Source organism: Platichthys flesus, chromosome 18 (assembly GCF_949316205.1).
Source record: "Platichthys flesus chromosome 18, fPlaFle2.1, whole genome shotgun sequence".
Lineage (NCBI taxonomy): Eukaryota > Metazoa > Chordata > Actinopteri > Pleuronectiformes > Pleuronectidae > Platichthys > Platichthys flesus.
This window is the reverse complement of record NC_084962.1, coordinates 3,839,041-3,865,774: the sequence shown is the minus strand read 5'-3', so window position 1 is coordinate 3,865,774 and position 26,734 is coordinate 3,839,041. Positions and strand designations below refer to the sequence as shown.

At 41.9% G+C, this 26,734-nt stretch overlaps 1 protein-coding gene across 4 annotated transcripts in view; it reads right to left on the bottom strand.

Moving 5' to 3' along the window:
- Positions 1-434: 434 nt before the first annotated feature.
- The window catches only part of enah (ENAH actin regulator), a 119,326-nt gene continuing 93,026 nt past the window's right edge, over positions 435-26,734 (bottom strand). For 2 of the 4 annotated variants that reach the window (XM_062411472.1, XM_062411471.1), the window contains exons 5-14: positions 21,547-21,872; positions 16,326-17,123; positions 12,694-13,016; positions 12,040-12,182; positions 11,335-11,383; positions 10,735-10,786; positions 10,140-10,206; positions 6,866-6,950; positions 5,643-5,700; positions 435-4,750 (exon numbers count right to left, since the gene is read on the bottom strand). In XM_062411472.1, the coding sequence (XP_062267456.1) occupies positions 4,713-4,750; positions 5,643-5,700; positions 6,866-6,950; positions 10,140-10,206; positions 10,735-10,786; positions 11,335-11,383; positions 12,040-12,182; positions 12,694-13,016; positions 16,326-17,123; positions 21,547-21,872 (1,939 nt within the window). In that variant the 3' untranslated portion in view covers positions 435-4,712. The remainder of the gene's footprint in view (positions 4,751-5,642; positions 5,701-6,865; positions 6,951-10,139; positions 10,207-10,734; positions 10,787-11,334; positions 11,384-12,039; positions 12,183-12,693; positions 13,017-16,325; positions 17,124-21,546; positions 21,873-26,734) is intronic. The other 2 variants (XM_062411473.1, XM_062411474.1) reach the window with 2 other exon arrangements.

Genomic DNA, 26,734 nt, shown 5'->3' with positions numbered 1-26,734 from the left:
TTTACAGAATTACCTCCTCTTTAACAAGTTGTCTTCAAAGTAAAAGCACAACATCATTTTTTTTGCAATAATGCTTAAAATTGAGCTTTTATTTATTTATTGCTTCACAGATCTTTGCTAAAGTGGACATGCAATGTACAAATATAACGGTTGAGTAAATCATTCACACTTAAATTCAGTTTCATTTGAGTAAAATGAGTGACCACTGCAGATAAACCTGATAGGATGAGCGAAAACTTTCCCCCTGCAACATACACTGTTTATAAAAAGCTCTGCACAGAATGTCCAACCAACGAACGTGTTAAGTGACATTACATGGAACAGTTTGAGCAGCAGGACCGCAGGCCAAGCAAGCAGCTCATTTCAAACAGGTAGGTTTAGAACGCGCACTGAATTAGTTCAAAGAAAAAAAAGAGAAACAACCTCTATATTCGTATATTGCAATTTTTTATTTCATTTGCTCAAACAAAACAGTATGTTAGCATGAAAGACTTATTAACGTGAGAACAGTATGGTACAATGCAGATGATAAAAGAATAAGTCTGGAAAACCATCCACCAAACTTGCCTCGGCCCAAATCCCTCTCTGCAAATACTCCGCCTGCAATTTCACAAACCTTCCAGCTCCTTCAGCAGAAAACGGACAAAGATACATGTTTCCATCAGCGACCCTACATTAACATAGAGCAGACCTCGCTGCAAAGGGCCCAACAGATTTTTCTCAGAGATTCCCAAGTATGTAGAAAAGAAAAAAAAAAAGGGGCTGAACACGAACTGTCTCTGTGACATTTACATGGCATGAGGGAACACAGAACACTGCAGCCAGACTTATCGGGACTTGGTTTAGAAAAATCATCTCAGAGCAAAGATCATCTTTGAACTGGAACAAGCCACAAAAGGTTTGATTGAACTTCTGAGCTGTATAGCAAGAAACGACATTTATGTAAAAATAAAAAACAACAAAAAAAAAAAACAAGATCTGCAAAGATGTTTTCCTGGTGAGGAACAGTACCATGGTCACTGAACTCTCCCTTCGAATCAAATGATGAAAGAGAAACAAAAATATAACCGTATGTGATCATAATTACAGTCCCTAGATATTATTATTACTACTCATCTTTATATCTTTAACATATAAATGCAACTTTAGAGCAAGGCACAGACCACATAGCTTCAAGACATTTCACCTACCATCGCGTCCAAAGGACTGAATATGGAGATGGACATCTTTCTGCTTTCAGACCTCTTGACAAAATGATACAAAAATAAGAAAGGCGACTTTGTTGAGTGATCGTGTTTAGCAGGAGACTGCCGGTCTGAATCCTTTGGTGAGATAGCCACAACTGTTGGGGACAGAGGCTTTAAGCAACTGTTGTCAGAGTACGTTGGTTTGCTCTGCGGGGTTTTTCTTGTAAAGTGCAATCAATGCTGTGTAAACACTCAGGACAAGGAGCCTCTTGGCCAGATGTGCCTACAGCTTTTTTTTTTTTTTTTTTTTTTTGGAAAGGTGGATGAAAGGATGACACAGCTTCATCGACAGAGAGTTGGAGGATGAAATACACCAGTTGCAACAGATGCCAAAACCTCCGGTCAAACCAAACAATGACGGCATCTGTACGCATCAACTGGAATTGAAAGCATTTTTTTAACCACAGTATTTCTTTTAAACAAATTTGACCCAAACCCAAGCAAATGACAGAAACTGAGGGGGAAATCCTTTTTCTCAGTTTTTTAACAAAGCAGTAACATCCAAGCCCTTGAACAGTTCAGCAGGCAGCCTCTGATTAACAAACCTTTTGGTCAGATACCAGGTTTAACAGCTATGCAATATGATAACTTGTAAGCCAATTCTCCAATGTGTCATGTTACCCATCAAAAATCTGTCTACTGAAAAATAATGCAGTGTTGAAGGCTGGGTGACTTCAAAAACCAGAGCAAACTGGGGATGTGGAGTTCGACGTGGGTGTTCACCAGGCGTGAAAAGACACTATTAAGTAGCATTCTGGGAACTAATGGCGTTTTCATGATTGCTTGTACCGTGCCTTCGACCCGCCCCATCAACCCAAAGGTATTAGGTATGACACTGCAGTTGTACCTAATATGGAAACTAAATCACAACTACATAAACCCCTTACAGCTACCTTTACTTATTCTATGCCAAAATTAGCAGGTATACACAGGTTTTTAAAACGCGGTGAAGCTGCTACAAAAGGGTGATTGACTTCTTTCCCATTGCAAGTAGGAGTTTTCCTTTCTGTCTTTTACATTAGGTTCAACATCTCCAGCGGCACAGACAACTCAGGCGCTCTCTCACCTCACTGGGGTGTTCATCCGGGTGCCAGCCTTCCGTCAGTGACGATCTGAGCCGATTTAAAACCTGCGTTCACTGCAGAGTCCTTTGACCAGCAAGTAAAAGCCAACTGCATCCATTCCCATTACAGACAAAAGCCAGATGTTAGCTCATGTAGAAAAGGGGCTAAATACTCTGACTATTGTAAAGGGGCCAGACATGTTACACTAAGATTGAGCTACTGTGATGATATACACTCTGTATTGCGTTGTAACTCCTCAGTTTGATGTTGGTAACAATTAGAATATCACAAAATAAACTCTGTAGTTGCTAAATTTCTTAAAGCATAACTTTAAAACCTTTTCAGGATATCATATCACGTAGGAATCCTCTTGAAGGTCAAAAGGTTGTTATTACATGTGTCCTGCAGACACCACTGTAAAGTGGCTGTTAGCGAGTCATGAGGTTTGATTGTATTAGTGCGGCTGTCCCTGGTCCGGAGGGAACAGAATTGTGACTAACGTGGACTTTTTTCTGCTACTTTGACATACAAGCTTGGTGCAACAGCTACAGTTTATGAACACCAGTCTCAGCTCCCAACGTGTCCCACTCAGGTGGATTGTACTCAACAAACTCAGCTCAGAACCAAAAATGTTGAAACCAAAGTGTTTTTTAGAATATAGTGACACTTCCCTTATATATATATATATATAAATATATATGTAATACATTGAGGGAAAAGACAGTTTCTGTTTTAAGGATATGACAGTGGCAGGAAAGAAAAGGCAAAGACAAAACGGTGAAACAAACGTCAGTAAACACTGGTGAAAAGGTAAATGGCACATTCACGTCCTCACATGGACATCATCACTTACACATTTGGGTTGACCTGTGCTCCTTTAAAAAGTATTTTCTTGTATAAATGTTGTAAAATAAAAACAGTTCAGCTCCAATGTGGCTAAATGTACAATATTCTTGGATTTTTTATAGCAAGAAAAATTTCCAAAATAAAAGGAGAGTATATTGAGAAATTCCATGAAATCCTTTCTTACAGTGTCGCCTTCAGTTTCACAGAAAATCTGTAATACAAGCAGTGGTATAGTGTCACACGGTAACATGTGGCCAGCAAAGGGCTCAGAAAGGACAAACACTGAAACATGTCTTGTGGAGTTGGGACTCTGGCTTTTACAATAGATGCTACACTTATTGCTTGTAATAAAACTATTACAGTTAATACGATTTCGTGGCAGACTTGTGACCCTCACCTCATAAAAAAAAAAAAAAGAGTGCACGTGCACCAAACGGAGGACCTAAGAGTGACGGGCATGACGGAGACTGACAAAGAAAGGGGTAGAGAGAGAGAGAGACAGTGTTCAAATCAAAACGTACAGGAAGAAAGTCCTTCCTATCTACACGTCTGTCCATGGTCAATGAGCGTGACGGTAAAATGTCTCCACACTAATGTCGCCCACTTCACGGGGGAAACAACACGTGTGACGATGACTTCACAGATGAAGAGACAGACGAGAGAGAGAGCATCCTGTTTTAAAGACTGGATTATTGAGCTACTCGAAATGGCCGTGGATCTTCACTGAGACTGACATGGTCGATAGATACGTGGTTTTCTAAATAACTTTTTCTCTCTTTTGTACATGTTCAGGTTAAAATAGTATTTTAGGAAGACAAGCTTTACAGTGTCCTGCAGTGGAGGACTTCACCGGAGACTGTCAAGTCCCCCATACACACACACTCACTCACTCACACACACACACTAACGCACACACGCACGCTACCCCTATGGCATTATGGGAAATAAAGTTTTTATTTTCCATCCCCACCTTCCTGCTATCGCTTAATATTAAAACGTGCTTTTTGATAGTAAATCACAAGAGTTCTGATTCTGAGCGTCAACGTTGCCGTTCACTCACGCGCCAATGGTTGTTCATTGGCACTCATCGAAGAGTTCGGTTTTATTTTGCTGTGTGTTTATTAGTCGTTTCTTTTATAATAACTGATAGAGCGAGAGAGCTTGCGTTGCATAAGGGCTTTCGCTTCTCTGTCAGAACAGCCCAGGAGGAGGTGGGGGGGGGATCGGGGGCCGCGGGAACACAAGACTTTGCAGAATGGATTCCATGAGTCGCAGCTACGTCAGCGTTACAAGCCTTTTCCACCACTACCCCGTCCACTGTCGTTCTGTCCAAAGCCTCTCCACCCCAGATATAGTCGTCTGTCAGTATTAATAGGATTATTGTCGTCATCTTCATCATTATCATCATCATCATCATCATCATCATCATCTCCGTCTCCACCGTTTGCCGCCGTTGTGCTCCGTCGTTTGTTTCGTCACGCCTTCGATCGACCATTTAGATGTCTGTGTTTGGGTCACGTTGGTGGAGATGTTCTGAACAGCAGATTTGGATCCTCTACGCCGTGCTGGACTTACCCAGCTCCTCCCTGATTGCTGAGGACACACAGTGTAAGACAGACACAGTCAGACACTTTTTCACCTGAGCTGACCCTCATCTCCAGTCTCCGCTGTCTAGAATATTATATATGAAGCTTTGTCATTATTCTCAAGTTCTGCTCAGTTATATTGCAGAGTACTGCCCCTGATGGTTCAGGAATGCATTTCAACAATAACGATGTTGGAAGTAGTGAACTACAATGATTAATTCACATATAATGTTGTTTAGCTATTTTATTTCTTCTTTAAGTATTTAGTTACTTTAGATGAACAATACATCTGCCATTTTTACTTTTTAGCATCTATTCACGGTCATTTGTGCCTGACCTCTGGTCATGTGTAGCAGTCGCAATGAATAGAATGTCATGTTTTATCAAACTGACATTTATAATTTGAATCTCTCAGTGTCTTTTTCAGACAGTTCCATTTATTTGAGCTGTGGGGATACAGGGTTTTGTGTGGTGGCATCGGCCCTGCGGCATTGCAGAAGCCTGCAAAATGGAAAATCCTGCTAACAGCTGTAATATAACTGCTGTGTTGTGTAAGTAAAACTACACTCTCTATATGCACATGGAACATTCTGAGTTGTTGTTTCTGTTATGTGTCATTGCGGGACACTAGTGTAAGAATTACGGTGCGTTTCTGAGAAGAGAGTATGTATGTGTTTTCACTTCCTGTCCTCAGCCAACTTTTCAAATTTAAATATTTAAAATACCTAAACAAAGCTCAATGGACATATGGAAGAAACTAAACAGAGAGTAACTGTTGCATTACTTTTTTGGGTGTTTAATGTGTATATTCCCTGATTAAAAGTCTTTCTGAAAGCTTTCTCTGCAGGATGACTGATGTGCATGTGTGACCAGAGAGCACAGCTGGCTGTGTCAGTTACCATCAATGAGCTCTTCTTTTAGCTTCGACAACTCCTTCCTCATCTCATCCAGAATGTCCTAAAAAAGAAAGAATACCATGTCACCTTTTCATCTGAATGTCCTCACATCTCAGAGGAGAGACAAACCAGACTTACTGACTACCCCCAGCTCCCTGGAGGAGAGGAGCTATTCACTGAAAGTCTCCTGTGGCTGTTGGATTTAGCAAGGTGGAGGTGCAGCCAACTGGCAAAGGGAGGTCCTCTGTTTACTTAATGCAGAAGCTAATCCGCGTGCAGGGAATCCCAGTGAGATTAGGCTTAAAGACTTTACTTAATGACGCGAAGATGTAAACAAATCAACAGACAGAGTATATGGGCAAATTAGTATTAATTTGAGATATGAAGTTTCATAACACAACGAGTGAGAAAATGATAATGAAGGTGAGTTCAGAGGTGGGTTTGTAGGGTGTCATCTGTGTCCCAGTGCTGCTGCTGCTGCGAGCTGTTGTAATGATAGGCAGAACTCGGACATACTGTGTACTTATCTAGCAGGCTCATTCACAGAGGTCAGAAGGAGAAGTTACCTTAACCATGTATTTTTACTTTATGAAATATGGAAAGAGCAGATGTGAACACAGAGAACTCATTTAACCGGTGCAGCTGTTCCGAATCACAGAAGAAACTCAGACTAAGAAACAACTAATCCCCACAAATAGTTGTTGAAGAGCTATAGATATTAAACGTTCCATTGCCCTTTGTAAGTTATAGAAATATATAAACTGAAATAAAAATATGGGACTGAATAGATGGACAGAATAGATACAGGAAAAATAAAACCTTTACATTAAAGCAGTAAATGTTAGGACTGTAGTCTCCCGTTTTACTGGTCAGTTGGTTGGTCGTCCGACCACATGCTCATTGGTCAGATAATTGCTGGTGCAATATTCACAAGGAGCAAAGAGAAACATCATTTTGGGATTAATGTGTTGTCGGAGTCGCCTGAAAACTAACTGACGCCACGTTAATGAAGCTGTTGCTTTTGTAATTTTGAATTAATTTAGGGTAATAAATTATCAGCTAAAGCACTTTAACTGATTTAGTTTTTTTCCCGTTGATAAATCCACTGGTTTAAGTGTAAAGGTATAATTTCATGCTGACACAAACAGGGATCAGTGTTACAATATATACCCCCCCCCCTACAGTGACACAATAGAAATTCATCAGTGTTCTCAATGTTATTGTACCTGTTTCAATCTGTCGTAGTCGACAGCTTCTGTTGGCACACCGTTGGCAGTTAAGGATCCAGTCGGTGTAGGAGTGGATTTAGGTCTACAAGAAGAGACAAAGAAATCATACTGATAAAGACCTGAAAGACTGAGATAGGGGTGAAAGGTCAAGGCGCAAAACCAGCTACTCCATAATTTCATGAACATCAAATTAATGCACAGTTGGATTCGTCACCCAAAATTGTGCATATCACTCATTCTATCATCATTAGGAGAGAATGCAGTAAGACCTGTTAGAACGAATTGGGAATTTGATAAACACAACAAAACTTCTGTGATATGTGCTGATCTGTTTCCTGTTAAACCAAAGTACCTTCTTATGTGAAAGAATAAGATTTCAATATTTTCAACCGTAAAAGCTTTGACAGAAAAGCAGAAGTGATCATTACAGCACCCGGTGAAGCTTTTCACTCTGTCTATGAGTTAGGTGTTGATGCATCTGATGACACAATTTTCAAATTTCTTCAGTTAATGTCTCAAAACCTCTGCTTGAATCATGCACACGCGTTTCAGGAAGTGCACTCAACCAGACATGCATGTAAACACACAAAGGTACACACACACGCTGGGAAGCAACCCATGAAACTTAGTAAAGACAAATAACCTCCTGCCAGAAGGAGGTTACATATCTGCAGCTTCACACATCCTCCTCCATATGGTCCTATAGTGCAATTAAGAGTCCGTGTGTACTTTATTTCAAATGTTCCTGAAAATTCCAACTAGTTTATAAAGCAGCCGCTAAGCTTCGAACATGACATCAGCCCGATCCTTGCTTCTCTCAGCTTGTTCCCTGTACGTTATATAGAGTCGATTTTAAGATTCTACTGTCATCCAGGCCAGGTCTGAGCCTAGGCATGGCAGCGTTGACCTCTTGTGTGCCTGTGGGAAGCCTCTGATCCTCGGGTAGACCCCTGCTGGCTGTTCCAAAGTCTAGGCTGAAACCTAAGGGGGACTGTGCTTTTGCCGTCCGGGCCCCTCGGCTTTTGAATATCTTTTTTAGTTTTTATAATTATTCATTTAATTGTCCTTTTACTGCCGGTGATCAAGTCTTGAAGTTTCATGATCCTATATTTATTGAATTAACTGTTCACTGCTTTGTTTTCAACCACCTCAATGCTGTTGTCTGCCTTTCTCATCACAATCACTTTGTAATCTGTTTTTAAATGTGCTATAAAAATAAATGTGACATATGGAAACAGGCTAAACATTTCTTCCAGCAAACGTCTTTAAATGAAAAATGCAACCTATGAACGGCTCAACTTCTTGGCACCTCCTGAGGTAAAGCTATTAGGCATGGAGAGAGCACTTTTACTCTGTGTGGGGTGGGGTGGGGTGTGTGTGTGTGTGTGTGTGTGTGTGTGTGTGGGGGGGGGGTGGGGGTGGGGGGGGGGGTTGGTAGGTTCACCATGCAGCCAATCACTTTCAAGATAGGGTGTGTGGCAGGAAGCAGAAGTGAAAGAGAGGGAAGCGAGCTCAGCAGCAGGTCATTTAATTGCTATGGGTTGGAAATACTGTACCTTGCAAGTGGGCGGAAATTATGTTACTCTTCAAAGCTTAATTAATCTTAATCTTAATCTTATGTGCACAGATCAGAAGAAAAGAGGGGGGGGGGGCAATTGACTCAGGTGGAGACACAGCCGCCCTTTTCACTCTCAGTCCTATCATCTTTTAGTATAACGCCCATCTGGTCCCCTCACACACGCACAAACACAGGCACACGCATGCACATATACACACACACACACACACACATAAACACACACACACACACACACAGACAGCAGGGCCTTATCTGTGCGACCCTGCTGGATCTGTTCAGGCTCTACAACGATAAAACTCTGTCAAGTCTACTCTGCACTGGGTGGACACTCATTTTTTGTCAGTGTGTATGATAGCGTGGGTGTTTAGCATGTGACGCACACATATGGATTTCCCTCTTTAGAATGAGGGGAGAAGAAAAATGTTTTTTTGAGGGCAGCAGAAAGAGATGCATGCAAAACACAAGAACTGGATTCCATTAGAAATCCATCAACTAGACAAACAAAAGAAGAGCAGAGCTGGCTCCTACAGGCTGATCAATATGTTACACAAAGACAACACATAAATCATTCCAAACCTCCAAGCATTTAACAACAACTCCCCTGCCAAAAAAACAACACGTCCATCACAGCAAACCTTAAGGAAAAAAGGAGATTGTTTTAGAGAAGAAGGGATTCCTCAAACTCTCCACTGTCTTTTCTCTCTACCTGTTGGAAGAATCTGCTCCCAGAGGATATCTCCACGGAGACTCTCGTCTGTGTGAGCAGCAGAGACACTGACTTTACAAATTACAGCCTGGTATATATCTATGCACTGTTTGTCTCCAGCCTAATGAGATAATGCTGTGGGTCGGGGCGGTATCTGTTCACGACATCCATTTGCAGACACTGTCATCCACTAATTCTAACACCTCCATGGGATGTAATACAACCAATTGCTGCTGAACTTATAAATTAACATTCTTCATTCTAGACATATTGTACACATACTGAAAGGTGCCTTCATCTGTTTACTAAGGAAGATTATTAACCCTACAGACTAAGCTATTTAAGATGTATTCCTATATATCCTATTTAGCCAGAAAGCAATCTCTATAACCAGATTCTTCATATGAATTTGCATAACTGGAACAAGATTTGTCCTATCTCCATGTGGAGAGAAATAGAGATGACGACTATCTACTTTTTAATTTATCTGCATCATATGCAGCTAGCTATTGATAGAGATTGGCCAAAATGTTATCAGGACCTAAAATAACCTATATACCTAAAGTATCTAAGTACTTTTTTGTGGAGACTGACGTGACAAAGGAAACTAGTTGGACTGTGAATGGAAGAGACTTGGACCGTACATCCGCTATCTACACTGAAAGCCCCAAAATAGCTGATTAGCAAACAGACACCTCAACAGTAAGTTGGATGTCCAACATCCAAGGTGCACAAGAAGGCGCCGTAAGCTTTAGTGATGTTAGCAAGCCCTGAACAGCCACAGCTGGGCACCATGCTAAAGCTATCAGATGGTAATGTTTCTATTACGAGGGAAAAAGATGTTTAATAGCGAGTCATTCAGAACAAAAATATTGTGGCAGATTCAATTTTGTTTGAATCATTGGATATAACAATGTAATTTATAAGGAATAAACAACATGAAGCCATGTAAGAGAGAAAGAAGTAGCGTTGGCTAAATACTTTACCTTCCAATGACTGGAGATTTGCTACCATTCATGGTGTTTGTTCTTTCCCATGGCTTCCTGGGCATGTCTGCGGAAAACAAAACAAAAGTTGATTTCCAGAAACCTGAAACAGCAGATTTGTGTGTGAGGTCCAGAAAGTGCAAGTTAGGTTCCATCCATACTACAAAGTTTTAGTTTGAAAACGGTGTTATCAAAACTCTTCAAAACACCCCCATTTTTTTCCGGAAGGGGGTGGGCATGAGATCGGACACTGATGAATCAGTGAAGACTATGTGGTGACTGAAAACACCCAATAAATAAGCGGTTGTGTTTTTCTACCAGTCCAGGCTAAAACACAGCCCCGAAGTTTAAAAATGAAAACAGAGCCATCAGCGTTTCCAAAGTTCTTTGTATTAACGGCTCTAAAACACCCGAGTTTTATCCGTATCAGAGTGGATGCAATTTCAAATGAAAACGTAGTAGTGTGGATGTAGCCCTAATGCTAACTTGGGTCCTCATCGTCTGCGTTAGGAAGATGCATATTAATTTCTGTTGCTTTGGTGATGATGGCTCTGCTCAGTCCGCAGACTCTGACTGACTTCTTTCTGACACCTACCTGGTGTGCTACATGCTGACACTTTAGGGGTTGTGTTCATTTCACCCTCCTCCTATTGGATAAACAGAAACAGGGTTCAAAGGTCACCAATGTGGTAATCAGAGAGTGTAGCAGATACCAAACAGAGATGGCAACAGGCTGTTTGAAGGGAGGCTGCGACACCGATCGGCCACAACATTCGAAACCAGTGATTTTTAATGTCGTGGCTGATGTGAAATATCCGTGAAGGAAACTAGTTTTATCTAATGAGAAATGAGTTCTTAACAACATATGCCGGTTTTAAATAAAGGCCTAGCTTGATACTATCTTATAGTAGCGATTTACAGACTGGAATTTTGTGCACAAAATCCCCCCTGAGGTATGTGGACTATCACACAGATAAAGCGATGAGTGACTGAGGAGTCGTTTCAGGCAGAAATGTAATGAATGCAGTGCACTCTACATTCTGGACACACGAATCCATGCGCTTCATCACACAGAGCAGCTTCTGTGTGTGTCAGTGGTAGGGGGAAAGTAATAATGATATTTTGGAACCATATCTAACAAGCTGTCCATATGGCAGACATGGAGGGAGAACAGAGCAGCACTTAAGATACTTACTGATCTCTGGTCAGGTTCAGGTGACGAGCCCTTGTCTGCAATTCTTCTTCTGTAAGACAAATGTCCCGGGTTTAATGTTGAAAGATAATTTGCCTTTTTGATGTTCATATCATAAACCACAGATCTAGTCCAGATTTTTAACACATAGATTCTGATTGGATTAATTTCTACAGTTTTTCTTCTTTGACAACAATATTAATATATTTCATATTAGGATTGTACAACGTATAATGTATAATATCGAAGAATACTGGGAGAGGGGTGATTTTGATATTCATTATAACAACAAAACCATTGAGTCTGGCATTGTGAGCCGCTAAAGGACAGGGACAGACATAGTGTAAGGCTACATCCATACTACTACCCTTAATTTTGAAAACGTGAACACTCACATAGACCTGGTATGAGCATGCCGCTGTTAACAGGAATCTATGCATGTCCCACTGAACAAGGGAATTGTTGCATTGTTACTCGCATAACAGTTTGTCTCCTACACATGTGAGCAGTTGTATCATGTTGCAAAGTGCCAAATTTTACAGCTGTTGGCAAAGACAACAAGATTAGCAAACGCAACCCCGCAGCAGCGTTTCCAAACCTCTCTGTTTTAGCGGCTCTAAAGCTTCAGAGTAGTGAGGAGGCCAGGTGTATCTGATGCATTTTCAAAATAGTAGTAATGTGGATGTAGCCTAAGTGAGGTTGCACTACCTCCTGGCCAACAGGGCACTCATCTCCTCCATAAGGCCTCCTCCTCCAGGCAGAGGGCCATTGCCTCTGGCCTCAGATTTGGCCCCTGCAGCCCCTCCAGCTCCCAAAATGGCTGCTGCCAGAGATGCCGCTGCATCGTCACTCTGAAGAGACACAAGCATCACCAATGAAATACAAACAAATGTAACAAGCTCTTTACAACCAGAAAGAAGCATTGATACAATTTTAAGAAGAGAGCACAAATTAATGATTTATTATTACTTTATTTAAGAAAATGTGTTAACTATTTTAAAAGACTGCACTATGTCAGACTTGTAGTTGATTTTGGATTTTGTCAGGAAGCAGACATTCATTGTTTGGCAGGGACGCTGTCAGCTTTATATGTAAATCTCCCCTGAGTCTGAGATAAGACATGACAGATGAAGACTGTGTGTGTGTGTGTGTGTGTGTGTGTGTTCATGCATGAATTTTGCTTGACTGTTTAAGTGACAGTGATTCAGTGAGATTACTTGTGGATATCATGTGTGAGTGCTGTGTGTGTCTTTGTCAAATTGTGTGATGAAAAATGGAGAAACAGAAATGTGATTGTACCTCTGTACTTTAAACATGACATGTCAAGCCTTCCACAGATCACATAACCAATCAAGCGCTCACCTTTGACACTTTGCGCAGCTTGGCTCCAGCGAGGGCGGAGGCCAGGCCTGCGAGGGGACGGTCCTCAGTGGGGGAGAACAGCCCGGCGGGGAGAGGAGGTGCTGGGGGAGGAGGTGGGTTCCCGGGAGGAGGAGGAGGACCTGGTGGTGGGGGGGGCGTCCCACATGGGGTCAGCGTGGGAGGGAGAGGAGGAGGAGGGGGCGGAGGAGGGTGGGCGGCCGGTGTGATGGGGGTGGCTGTCGCCGAGGTCACAGTGGAGCTGGGTGGCAGTGGTGGTGGTGGGGGAGGAGTGGGGGTGGTCAAACCCGGGGTCTGCACCACGTCTGTTGGTGGGAGGGGGGGTAACACATTGGGGGATGGGCAAAGACACAGGGAAGGAAAACTGAGTTCAACTGTCATGTTTCAGAAAATCACAAAGCACAAGGCTGCTTGACAGTGTGGAGTCAGGCTGACTCAGGGTCTGTCTGTTCACTGTGAAACTGGCTCACTACATTTGGAGTGTTTACTAGGGGGCTGGCTGGAGAAACTCTTATCGCTATCGATTCCACACTCCTTTGAAACTTTCCTTCAAGATTCTGCTCCATGTTGACATCAGTGCTGCACTGCTGCCACATGATTGGCTGACTGAATAGTCGCATGAATTTAAAATGTGTACTGATGTTCCTAATAAAAAATGACATTTTAACAGTGTTTCAGCCTGAGTAACTCTTTGTCAGGTCACATCAACAGGTTACACCGCTGACACATCTCTACAGCAGCAATGGCGATGTATTTGCTCAAATGAAACAGATCATGGAATACACAGATTAGCTATGACAGCATGCCACGTCCTCAATACAGCAAATATTACTGTCAACATGCAGCTTTAGTGAGTAGTAGTGAATGATTTATGAAAAGAAGTTGAAGCCGTTGAGACATTGAAAAAAAACTAGATCAAAATGTGCTATTTGCAAACAGTGAAAATGAATAACTGTCCAACCATAAACGGAAGGTTTATATTACAATAAACCAGAACAGACAATCGAGAGTGAGAATTAAAATCAACAAAACAAACAGTTTGATGGAAGGTCTATCTCTCTCACTCACTCACTCACACACCGATACACATAGACTCATAGCAACACATAATGATCACATTGGGCACTAATAGTAATTCTGTCAATACCATCAGTTTGTATGTGATAAGCCCTAATTCCCTGTTTGCCAACAGATGATTTACACTGAAAATGAAAAGAAATTATCCACTTAAAATACAGATGATTACTTCATGTCTAATAATTAGGGGATAATAATTTGGTTCTCAACATGGACACAAGTCAATGAGACATTGGGGAATGTGAATAAATCAATATTAAAGCATTAATTGATTCCATTCAAGCCAAACGTGAACAATGACCTCAGGGGTCAAAGGTCATTTGAACCTCTCAGGCAGCTAATAGAAGAAATGCCCAAGGACAAAGGTCAATCGAGGAGTGTTTTAGCATAGAAATGCAAAACTACTCTTTCAACAAAAATGAATAGGCTTTTTCTATTCACAGAAAAACTTCACATAAAAATATAGATGATATAGACAATATTTTCATTGTTGCTGATTTCACATATAATGGCAAGTCACCAACAGATGAATGAGTGCACATCATATTGAAAATGTTCGATTACCATGAGTAGAACAGATAAAATAAAGTGCTTTAAAGTCAAACTTACAGATTGCTGTTCAATTTAGAAGAAACTTTATTTAAGTGAGGTTCAATGTTGTAGATAATGTAAATTTGACATGAAATATTTAGTCAGGGCTCCACTGCTGTTGCACAGAGGGCATCCTGCTGTGACCACGCTAAGATGGACTGACTGCACAATGAAGTGCCATGTGAAACCATGGCAAAAACCATTAATAAAAAACATAACAAAATATCCTGAACTATGACATGCAATGAGGAACGCAAAACAAATCTACCAGGAAATCAAAAAGGCGGTCGCTCCACACAGACTTCCATCAATGATCACTTACAGATTCCTATCGATGAGAAAGGATGCCATGCTGCAGGACCAAACACATTTCATATCCAAGGCACAGTCAGCCAACAAAACCTTTAATGAGCAAGCACGTATTTACATAAAGAGTTCATGAGAAGACAGACAAAGCAGCTAGAGAGGCCGGTGCAGTGGTGAATACTACGCCATGAGATCATCAACATGAGCTGCAAGAAGCTGCAGCCTGAACCATGGAAGCAGAAAAAATAGATTTAATTTAAAGTCAGGCAGTGGCAGCCAGGACTGAGGCATTTCCCAGAAGAAAGGCAACACTCCTCTGAAAACAGTGCAATGGATCTCCCTTTGTGTTACACCTGCAATTTGTTTCTACTTCGAGGATTCAGCTCAACACTGAATTTGATGTAATTATTCAACCGAACTTTTGAAAAGATAATGGTTTCCACTGGTTTCTTTGACCAGATTGCACATCAATACACAGATAAATTATTAGCCAAGACTACATACTCTTATCAAAACTGCAGCTCCTTGCCAGCTTCTAATTCACTCAATTTGTTGGCCTTGATCAGGAATAACAGCCTTGTTTTCATGTTTGGTTATCAGCTATCTACAAAAACACTGCTTTCGTGATATAGTCTCATTGAGCAAGATGAGGCTTAATTGACAAATTGTTTCAAAATTATTAACATTTTTAATTTTAATGACATTACAAGTTAACATCAACATCTTAAATGGATGACAGCCGCAACAAAGTTTTTTTACTGTTGAAATTCGGCTTGTTTAGATTTTTGGGGGAAGAATGTTATAATGTCGATGTGCTTTGTGTCCAAGCCTGATGAATACTGTTAAGAAGAAGGGTTGCACTGTTCAGGCCTTCTTACAACCACCTTTACTTAGTGTGAGGTATATTCTCTCTGAAATCTTTGCAGAAGTTGTTTCACTTCTCAAAAGAATCTCTATAAGGAACTTTATCTAATCTTTTTACTAGATCTTTTACTTTAGTTTTACTTTACCTTTAAACCTTTTAACATTCAGTGATTCCAGGTCCTGCAAACAATCACCTGCTGGTGGGTAAAATGATATCCTTTTGTTTTCTAAACACTCAGGAATATTTGGCCCAAAAGCTGGCCTCTCCTCACCTGAACTCGTCAAAAGTAGGTTTTACCTTGGAAGGCCGTTTGTCAGGGTCGTACTTACAGGGCAGTGTGCCCTGAGTATCAGAAGTAAGCAAAGGAAAAAACGGCTCTTGCATAAAGTATAAAAGTATTATTTCAAATGTCTTGTATGCAAAAGTCTACAACCACAATGTGTTTTATTGCTGTTATGTTTATTTAATTTAATTTAATAAAGTTTTAATAAATCAAATGTGTTTTGTGGTGATTAGTAAACTAAACACATGTTTCATTTTCTCAACTTAATATTTTATGTACAAATAAGAAAAAAAAAGTAGTTTCTCTATCATCAAATGCTTTGAGGATTTTAAGGCGAGCAGCTGCCTCATAGTTTTAAAGACAAAATAACTTTACAGATCCACCAGAGAAGTGTCCACCCCTGTTAGTGAGTGAGTCAGATGAAGTGAAAGACAGAGGGGACAGAGGCAGTGAGAGAGAGAGAGAGGAGAGAATCCAGACTGGAGGCCTTACCCTGGGGCTGACAGGAGAAGCCCCCCTGAGGCAGCTGGGACTCTGGGCCTGCAGCTGTGTCCAGCTCCCCCGGCCCCGACAGGCCCAGGCCCAGGGGGAGGGAGAGGTGCTCAACAGAGGCAGAGGTGGCGGCAGTGGCTGCAGCAGCAAGGGACGCTGTGGAGGGAGAGGGCACACCAGGAGCCTGGGATGAGGAGGGGGGAGACGAGGCGAAGGAGGAAGACGGATGGGGAGCTACAGGGGAGGGGAGAGGGGGTGGGGTGGGTGGGGGTGGTGGGGTTGGACAGGCGATGCCGAGCGGAATATGGCTGTGCATGATGGTCAAAGGAGAGGGTGCGGGAAACATGGGTGGGCCGTTGGGGGATGGCGAGGGAGGCTTCTGGGTCAGAGGGGAAGGTGCTGCGATGGGGATGAGTGGCCGAGGACCTGCGGCCTTGCCTGGAGGACTGCTTATCATGACTGGGGGTGATGGAGGCAAGGGCGTAAAGTTGCACGCTGACCACACCACAGACTTGGGTGGAGCAGGGGCCGGAGCCGGAGCAGGGGGCGGGGCCTGCGGGAGGGCCTGCTGTCGCCTCGGAACTGTGGCGTAGTGAGGAAGTACCGGGTGGAACGCAGAACCGAGGGAGGTGGCGAATCGGGACGCAGAGTGCCTGAGTGGCGGGGTTGGGGGTGTGGTGTTTGATGACGATAATGAAGTCCCAGGAGCAGGGCAGGTGGGTGTGGATGGAGATACGGGTGTTGAGGATGTTCTACTGTACTCCTGAGGTGTGGGACTGTACAGGGTGCTTTCAAAAGCTAAAACACACATCACGCCAATGGACAAACCAAGGTCAAAGACAAGACAGGACAGAAGGGAAGGGGGAGACAGAAGGAAGGAAAAAAGGCAGGAAGGAAGCAGCCATTGTGCACACAGGAGGGAAATACAGTAGGTGAGGAAAGAGAGAAGGAAGGAGGGAGGGAGGAAAAAAGAGAAGGGGGCAGATGAAGCAGGAATAACCAGCACAGAGCTATATACCTTTATTTCCTGGTTCTGTGCACTTTCTGAGTCTGATCTGAAGCTACTTTGTTAGTGGACAAGTGTTAGCAGCACTGTGGACAGAGCCAGAGACACACATTCTTCGTAGTCATAGTTGGCATTAGAAGAGGGAAAATCAAATGGATTGAGGAGGAAAGTTTAAACTTTACCAAGTTGCACGCACCCATACAATTGTAAGAAATAATATCTAGAACTTAAATATTATGCAAGTAAAAATCTGAGTAGACTTTTATCCCGACATTGGCCAATGTCGGGATTGGCTCCAGCAGCCCCACGACTCTTAATACAAAGACTGTAGGTTGTGATGTTGCCTTGTTTATCCATTGTTGCATATAGAAGATACGGTTATAATCTAAGAAGTGCTTAGACAAGCACACCTACAGTGACCCTTCAAATGCATACCTTTTGTAGACTATAAGCCAAAGCCAGATATGATTTTGCACATTTTTATTAATGTATCAATGATTATGACTATAATGTATTGGAGTAAAACAAAATATGAAACGGGGCAATAATATTTTTCCAATAGGATTCAGATTTTTATTTCGGGAATGGTTTTCTTTTAAGAATCCTGACCTAGATATAAATAGCGTGAAATACTAACCTGGCAGATTTTTTAAACTTCTACCAGTTATTCCAGTATCTCTTCATATGAACCGAGTCTCCTCTTTCCAGTTCAGTAGTCAGTGCTGGGGATAGTTGCAGTGTCAATTAAGCAAAGTGTAGCCCTCTCTAGCTCACAACCTTTGTTGTGTTTATTGCAGCTCTTAATACAGGCTGAACTACTGTGTATGGACATGCCATATGTTTCCCTCTGTGTGTGTGTGTGTGGATGGTGAGAAGTTGCTAATCCACGGCTCACCTTCTGCTCCACTTCCCTTCACTATTGATGTCATTCTAAACCTCATATAAATCCTTATTCTCATGGCTGAATTTTTAAATCGTTTGCTATCAGGTGAGTATGAGTGTAGATATTGATAATTAACTGCCAGCAAAACTACACTGCTGCATATTAGTATCTATAATAAAAGGCACGCTGGAGGATTTCCTTTATTAAACTATCCCAAATCCTTTTTCTTATATATTTTGAGACATTTTTCTTGCAATTAGATTCTGACAAACATAAAATCACTGCATGGTTCAGATCTACACATTCAACTTCACACAATATCAGACATTTCACACAAACTACCTTTCAAATACACACACAACAACTTTGACGGACACGACTTGAATTCACGTGAAGGACTGAATGACTGGAGAACTGAAAGACTGCCTGGCTCATCCCTCCCTCTGTCTGACATCTTTTTGCTTCTCCTAGCTGAACGATCTGACAGCTTGTACCATTTATCCTCTCCTACTGGAGTCACTGCTCATTCCAACTTCCACTCCACTACACCCACAATTTCACTCTCATTTTCCCAGTTCACCACACACTCCGTCTCTTTTTCATCGACCCAGAATTTCCCCTCATGCTTTACTTCTTCCTCCGCCTTGGCCAACTATTCTTTATCCTTCATTTCCTTTAATCCACTGCTCTGCAACCATCTCCTTACTTATTTGTTTGACCCTTTCCATCCTTATCCATCCTTCTTTCCATCATAACCCCACTCTCTGTAGCTCTGGGCTGGTCATGTGACTGAGAGGCCTCAGCTTTGCTTTGCCATTCCACAATAAACCCACGTCCAGAACACGCTGATTATGCTGATTGCTGGACACATGTACACAAGAATATTAAGAGCATATGCACACGAAGAAGAAGACAAAGCCATATTGCAGCTCAGCTCCTCTGTGCTGAACGAGCTGGACTTTTAGCACAAATGATGGTCCAGAGGATCCACTGAACCCCTTAGGTTATAATTTTAACAGTGTAGTTAAGGTTAATTTTTTGTCACACACATCTGAACAGCATGATGAGAAAGATAGATATTAGTTATAGACATTATGATGTAAGATCTCTGCAATAAGTATGTAAGTATTCACATTAAACATCTTAGAGGGACCTTCCTCAAATTTTTAATTTCACTTTGCCAGTTTGTGGCGTGGGTGCTTATCCACAAAAGATGCTGGTGATTATCTTTAGCAATTTTCAGGCAGCTAAAAGCACGGTAAGGGTCCTTCAACAAAATTGGCCTCAGTTTGCCTGACAAGAAACTTAGGGGGTTTGATTAGAAAAGTCGATCTGATCTTATTAAGCTGAACTCAGGAGATAAGAACTCGATTTTCACACTATCAGCATTTCTTTCTGTGTTAACAGACTGATTTGAAAAAGAGAAAAACTAAAACAAAAAAACAGTAAGAAAACACATAACTCTCACAGTCAGATAGAGTTATCCTGTCACAGAGAAACACAGAGGTGTTAAATATTAAATCACAAGCTCACATCAAAGCCCCCAGACTCAGAAAGTATGTTAAAACAAACCATGCATTCATGTGTATGTGCTGCTCCTGCATTTATGCTTGCATGTCCTGTGTGTTTGTTATCTCTGATGTGTGTGACATGTGAAATAAAATAACTCTGCCCTCTTACCCTGGGGCTTTAGCATGTATGCACACAAACACACACGCACACACACACACATACATACATTCATCCCTCTGGGTCTCACCAGCATTCTCCCTGATGATGTATTTTTAGCCTGTGAGTAATTCTGAACTGTGTCTGCCTGCCTGTGTGTGTGTTTGTGTTTATGCATGCATGTGCTAATAGGCTGACTGTGGCGATGAAGCATGGCACACAGCGAAGCCTTCCCTACTGACCCAGTCCTTAAATGTTGGAAATTCCCCTCGGACAGTTTCACGAAACCAAAACCTGATCCATTGCAGCTCCAGTTTAGATTGCTGTAAACAGGGTTTTCCAAACTGTGGCTCAACCTTGTACCTGCTGCTATATATTAAAATATTCATTCATCTGGGCTTAACATATAGCTTGAATAGTTAAAAAATGGGAAAATAGGGAAAGTGAAGATTATTTTGGAAGGATTTGCTGAAAGTCACTGTTTCCTCCCATAGGAATCCTTGACATTAAGACATGTCTGTGCACCAGCATCACACCTCAATTATATTTCTAAATGTGTGTGTAAAGTGTCAGTAATTTTGTGTATGTGTGTTTGTGACTGGTGTAGGAGTTTGCAGCGCTCTTTTTAAAGTTCTGCAAACACCCCTCCACTCATGTGCAAAGACTTACACACTTATTACTGCTCTTGACACCAGCCCATGGGTAAATGACCATACTGTCGTGTTATGAAGGCTAACAATATTAGCACTGACCAGAGGGGTAATAGAGAAACTCCTCTTAAGGCCTTCATGCTGTGGCCTCTTTATTGGAAGACACTTTAAATTCACAGACTGGGTTTCTGAGTTTCTCATCTCCATTGAGAAGAATCTTTCTGTCACACATTCAAGGTTAGAGTTTAAGGCTTTTTATAAATTGACGGGGGAGTCTTGTTGGATGAAAGCTTTGTCCCAATTCCACACTATAAATTAAATCTAAATAAGCATGTAGTGTGTGACTGGAAATCCGAAAGTATACTATAAAAGTCAGTATGAAAATAAAGAACTTTTTGAGGCATTGATAATAATGTGCGCTATTGTCCCACAATGCAACGAAAAAACTGATCAATGTGAAAGTGGTCACAGCAGCAGTGTGATTAACAGAGAAAAGACAAAAAAAAAAAAAAATCCTATTGATCAGTTTAATTGGCAGTAATTTTAATGGTGGGATTGACATGCATTGTATGAATCCATGTAAATGCATCATATATAGTATTGTGGGCCTATAATGTGTTATATTGGCATGTATTATATGCACATGTAAGATTTACTGTTGATGTGGGTATCTACTGTATGCAGTTGGTATGTAGTATGGATTGGGACTAATATTTTACTGTAGACCCAAGTTTTAATTTAGAGAAACCTTTTGTTAAGGAAATGAACTCCTCATTAAAATATTCAGTTGCAGTTTATCATGAAACAACTACTGCTCTACTAGGACCAAGCATGTCTGCCATTAATATGAAAACCTTGGTAACTATCTGAAAATAGAATTGCTTTACTGACCATCACTCAAATCATAGATTCTTTATATCTTCAGTCCAACAGTCTTGCACTCGCCTTCAAAAGCTCAAACTCTAGTGTGTATAAAAGTGTGTGTATATTAGGAAATTTAAGAATATCACTCACCGGCATTCGAGACGCGTCTCCCCCTCTCCCAGTCCTGCTGCTCTCTGTCCAACTGCTCCTGCTGCTCTCTCTCCAGCCGCTCTCTCTCCACCTTCTCCCTCTCCATCATCTCACGCTCGGTGCGCTCCTGCTGCTCCTGGTGCTCACGCTCGAGTCGCTCCCTCTCCGCCTGCGCCTCCCTATCCTGATGCTCCCGCTCCTGACGCTCGCGCTCCTGCTCTCGCTCCAGCATCTCTCGCTCCAGGCGCTCATGCTCGTGTTCCTGACGCTCCCTCTCTTGACGCTCAAGCTCCATCTCCTTCTGCCTCTGCAGCTCCTGAAGCTGCCTGGAGAGGAGTGACAACAATACATATCAAGATAAGACTCGATAAAAATTCAATCAGCAGCAATAAAAGGAGGAAAACGAATAGTGGTTGAAGATTTTTTTTCTTAAACTGAACAGAAGTGACAAAAGGAGTAAAAATGAGGAAATTAGTAAGGGGCCTGTCTTGACCCCTGGAGCCTGTTGTCATTATATAAGACATGTCATTATATAATATGACACTTATGCGCTTATGCAACCACAGTAAGCTTTGCTAAAATTTGGACACATTAAAAAACATCGACATTAATAAAGTGCCTGGGGCAAAAATCCTTTCTTAGTTGGACACAGCTGCAAGAAAACAGCTGTCTATCTAACAGAGGAAATAGAAAACAGAATAAAATTGCAAAAGTGTTTGGTTTTCTTGGGACGGGGCTGCAAAATCATTAGTGATGTTGAAGTATGATGGACTGAGGGAGGTTTTTCTAAGGGTGTCCGGCACAAACTGTGTCTGCAGACTCAGGTTTGGTCACTAGGTGTCAGTGGACGGCAACTGTAGAGACGCTTGTAATGTGAGCCTGCAGCAGCAGTGGAGGGGAAACAGGAGAAATGGACCATGTAAGCAGCCAATGTGTGTCTGTGCATGTGTGTATGAGTGCACGTGAGAACGAGTTAGAGCACAACAGGGAAAGGCTGCCATTCCACTTTTTACCACATCTCAGATTCACAATGTTAAAAAGAGCTTAACGACTCCTGTGGGGATACAGAAGTGTTGTCTCAGCAGTTTGTGCAAGAATATCAAATAAGAGAGAGAGGCAATTGAGAATAGGCGGAGTGAATAGCTAATATGTGCAAGCCAGTATTCCATGGTGATACATGTTTTATATAGCGTTGACACAATGAGCTATGATTGAAAATGTGTTCACAGAGGAAGCTCCTTTGACAGGTCATAAAAACCTCAACATACAGAGTATATGAAAATACACCCTTTCCGCATTATAAAGGTCAACGTAACTCCACATCACATTCACCTACTGTGCAAAATAACTGCAGCACAGGCAGGAGCATCACCCTGTATCCTAAAGTCCACAGGAGCCTTGTTTTATCTATTACCTTGACAGCACTTAAGACAGAGGATTTCGTGTAGATTTTTCTATTAGCCATCTGTGATCTATAACATCTCCCCGAGGATGAGAGTTCAAATTCACTGTACGGTGGATGAGAAGGGTCGTTAATAATTCTGTCAGCTTTACGCCTGAAAGAGTTCATCATACAGAAGACCCAGCAGCTTTTATGGCTTCCCAAAGACTGTGGAGGCCATTCTCCAGCGTGTCACTGTTACAGATTACTGCAGCACATAGATAGAACAAACTATGAAATGTGTCCCACCATGCAGGACTGGGTGATACGGGCAAATCGTACATATCAATAATTATTGCGAATAATGTCAAAGTATTATTTATTTTTGTTTTAAGACAGATTTTTGATGGGCAGAGAATCACAAACACTTGATAAATAGTAAAGCGTTTTGTGCGTTGTACCTCCTCACTGTGTTTACACAAGACATAAGCAATATATCTATATGTATTGGACTTTTGTTATACGTCTATTGATTAAAATTTGAATGTGATAGTTATGATATCCTTTCATGACCTAAACATCAACCCTTGGCTCTGAAGTAGTTAAAGGGTTTAACAGTTTCCATTATATTCACTACAAAGTTGATATTCTTAGTTAGTGTTTTCCTTAATAGTAAAGAATAATGTGAATGTGTATATGAAGATATTTAAGATCCTCGACCATCTCCAACTTTTTCCCAATTAATTGTTTTTATATGATTAGCAATTCGGCTCTTAGGATAAATGGTATAGATGGATAGTTGATTGGGTAGGTGGTCAGTCAATGGATGGATGGAGCTGTGCTTCAGTGGATGGACAGATGATGGATGGCTGGATGGATGATTGGAAGGAGCTTTTTAAAAATTAGCTCTCTAGGGTGAACACTGGGTAATGTCTGTGTAATGACACACACAGAAACTCATGAACACACAGAATAAACTACATGATGTGAGCTGTTTCATACTCGCATGTCTCACGGATGTATAAATCGAAAGGTACTACTTACTACATACTTCATCATCACAATGAGGATGTGAAGATTTATTCTTACGAACAAAGAAGTGGTACAGGAAGAGTGTGTGTGGTGTGGACACACAAACAAACACACACACACACACACACACACAAGGTTCCCAGGAAATCTGTGATTTAATTGGAAAGTGTTTTGTCACATTCTATGATTTACACAGCTGTAGATTTCACTGGCTGTAAATGAGCGAGTGTTACGTTCATAAATTACAAAAGCAGGGAGAGAGAGCTGGGTACTGGAGCTACATGCCAACTTGCACTATATTTGACACACACACAAACACGCAGACGAACACACACACACACACACACACACACACACACACACACACACACACACACACACACACACACACACACACACACACACACACACACACAGACACACACACACACACACACACACACACACACACACACACACACACCGCTATCTAGTCCTCCTCCCTCACTCATCCTGTTCTGCTGAGAGCTGACTCAGCTCAAAGTCGTAGCGTTAACGTTGCCTCATGCAAAACGCTCCCTCTCTCCCCTTCCATCTACCCCACACACACAAACAAATGACCCTTACCCTGCCACTGACTCACAATCGCACAATATCTCAGGGCATATTTGCTTCAGTTGTTTCAGTGTTATCATGGTGTGGTTTGGGAACAGTGGCTCTTGTGCATCAGGTTTCTGTGAGAAATCCCCTGAACATGTCACATACGCCTGTCCTGTATCATGCCAAGTAAAAGCTGTTAAAAAAAGAGAAAATGCCACGTGTCTTTGCTGATTTCAAAACGTAACTTTGGCAAAATTTGGCCCTCCAATCCATCTCCAGCTCACCAGTATTTCTGGGTCCATTAAGTGTCAAGATGGCAGCGGGTGCTCAAACCAAACTCCAGGCTGCCCTCAGACTCCGCTTGGGCGCCACAGATGCTATGAAGCTTCTCCCAGCATGAGATCAGTCGGCCATGAGACGCTCTGATTAGGTGAAAAATGTTTTAATTTGAATTACCAAAATATGAATAAAACTAACTTCACATCATAATAACGTTACAAAGGCTTAGTAGTAAAGTTCACTTTCAATGTATTAATTAAAAGACTACCTGGTTGATTTTTGACGGCTGTATTTGCAACCTCACCCCCATCTTTTGATTGCATTATGGCTTATTAGACAGAACTTAAGCAGCACTGACGCTAATTCTCTCAAAACCGTGGAGTCTGGATGGGACACAGCTGCACCCCACACAGCAGCCCCCACAGGACAAGTCATACATCTCGTCCGGATGTACAGAAAAGCCGCCTGGGACCATAGCTTCAAACAGCAAGAATTAGTCCATTTTGGCGAGTTGAGGGGATTGTATTTTAACAAACTTCTTCAACAGAATTGATACAATTTTCATTGTTTTTGAAATTCACAAGGAGACATCTTTAAAATATTTGATCTTTTGTTAAACAGCTTCCCCATAGCATGCCGTCAAAGTTATGATGTTTCGCCATGACACATAGCCATGACACATAGTTCCCACGGTGCTTCAGTGGTCCACTGATATATTTACACACACACACACAGAGGTAACCTGAATTCACAGCCACTGGAAGCTGGGCCGTGTCTCGTCCCTGAGGATTTTACAGTCTCTTCAGGGGGATTCCCTCGTCTAACATAATGAATTCTCTCTGATAGCAAATTAGCCCCAGTAGGCTCCTCAGCAGTGTTACATCTTCATGATGAAACTTATCTCATCATGTAATGGTGCGATGGCAGTAAACTCGGCCTAATGAGGCAGATCAGATTGCACTCTTCTGGGTAGGACGGCCAAAAAACGACTAGCCAACCAAATGGTGTCAGTTGGTACAGTCTGTTTACTGGCAGTGGGGCAGGTTCTGCGGGTATTAAAGTGAGACCGTTATGGGCTTCAGTAATGCTCTACCATACCGGTGAGTGATTGAAAAATGAATGGCTTAAATGGCTGTGACAACAGCACAAACACGTGCCTCCACAATACCAACATGCAGTATACAAATATTACAGATGGTATTACACTGCTATCCTTATTAGGACTTTGCATTGACTTACATTAATTGCGCACAGCCAAACTAAGACCATATCCCTACTCCAAACCATGACCAATGCACATCTTTCCTAGCCTGGATGCCAGACGAACTTAGCCCCGCCCACAACATTTGAGGTCGGGAAGTTCGGTCTGGAGTCGCTCCGTTGAGGAGAAATTATGCCCGACTGGGCCAATCAGATTGTCAGGGTGGGCTTTATATGATGATGGACAGATGATCAAAGGTAACGTAATCAACCACGTCATCAAAGTGCCCTTGGGTTGAATTTGTTTTCAACAAACATGCCTGCCGCTGGAGAGCTGAGATGTGTAGATGCTGCCATTGAGTATGACATCGACAGCGCGTTCATTTTGAAAGAGGAACAGAGAACGTGGAGGCGACGCCAAAGCACCGCACTAATCCCTATCGCGCCGGCGCTTGGCTGTTCACACCGGACACTGAAGCGACGCTGAACCGCCGGGCAGCGCTAATAATATCACCCAATTTTTAATTTAATGTCATCCATGTTGAAGAACTTCGCTGTTTGCTCCATTAAATGACGGGTGTCGGGGGTAAATTACGTATTCTCCACTCAAGCCTATGTGGAAAATACATAGCCCCCTCTCTCTCTCTTTTTATCTGTATCACTGCTTGTGTGTCTGTAGTGGATGGGCAGAGGGGGACATTTAATAATGTCATTGGT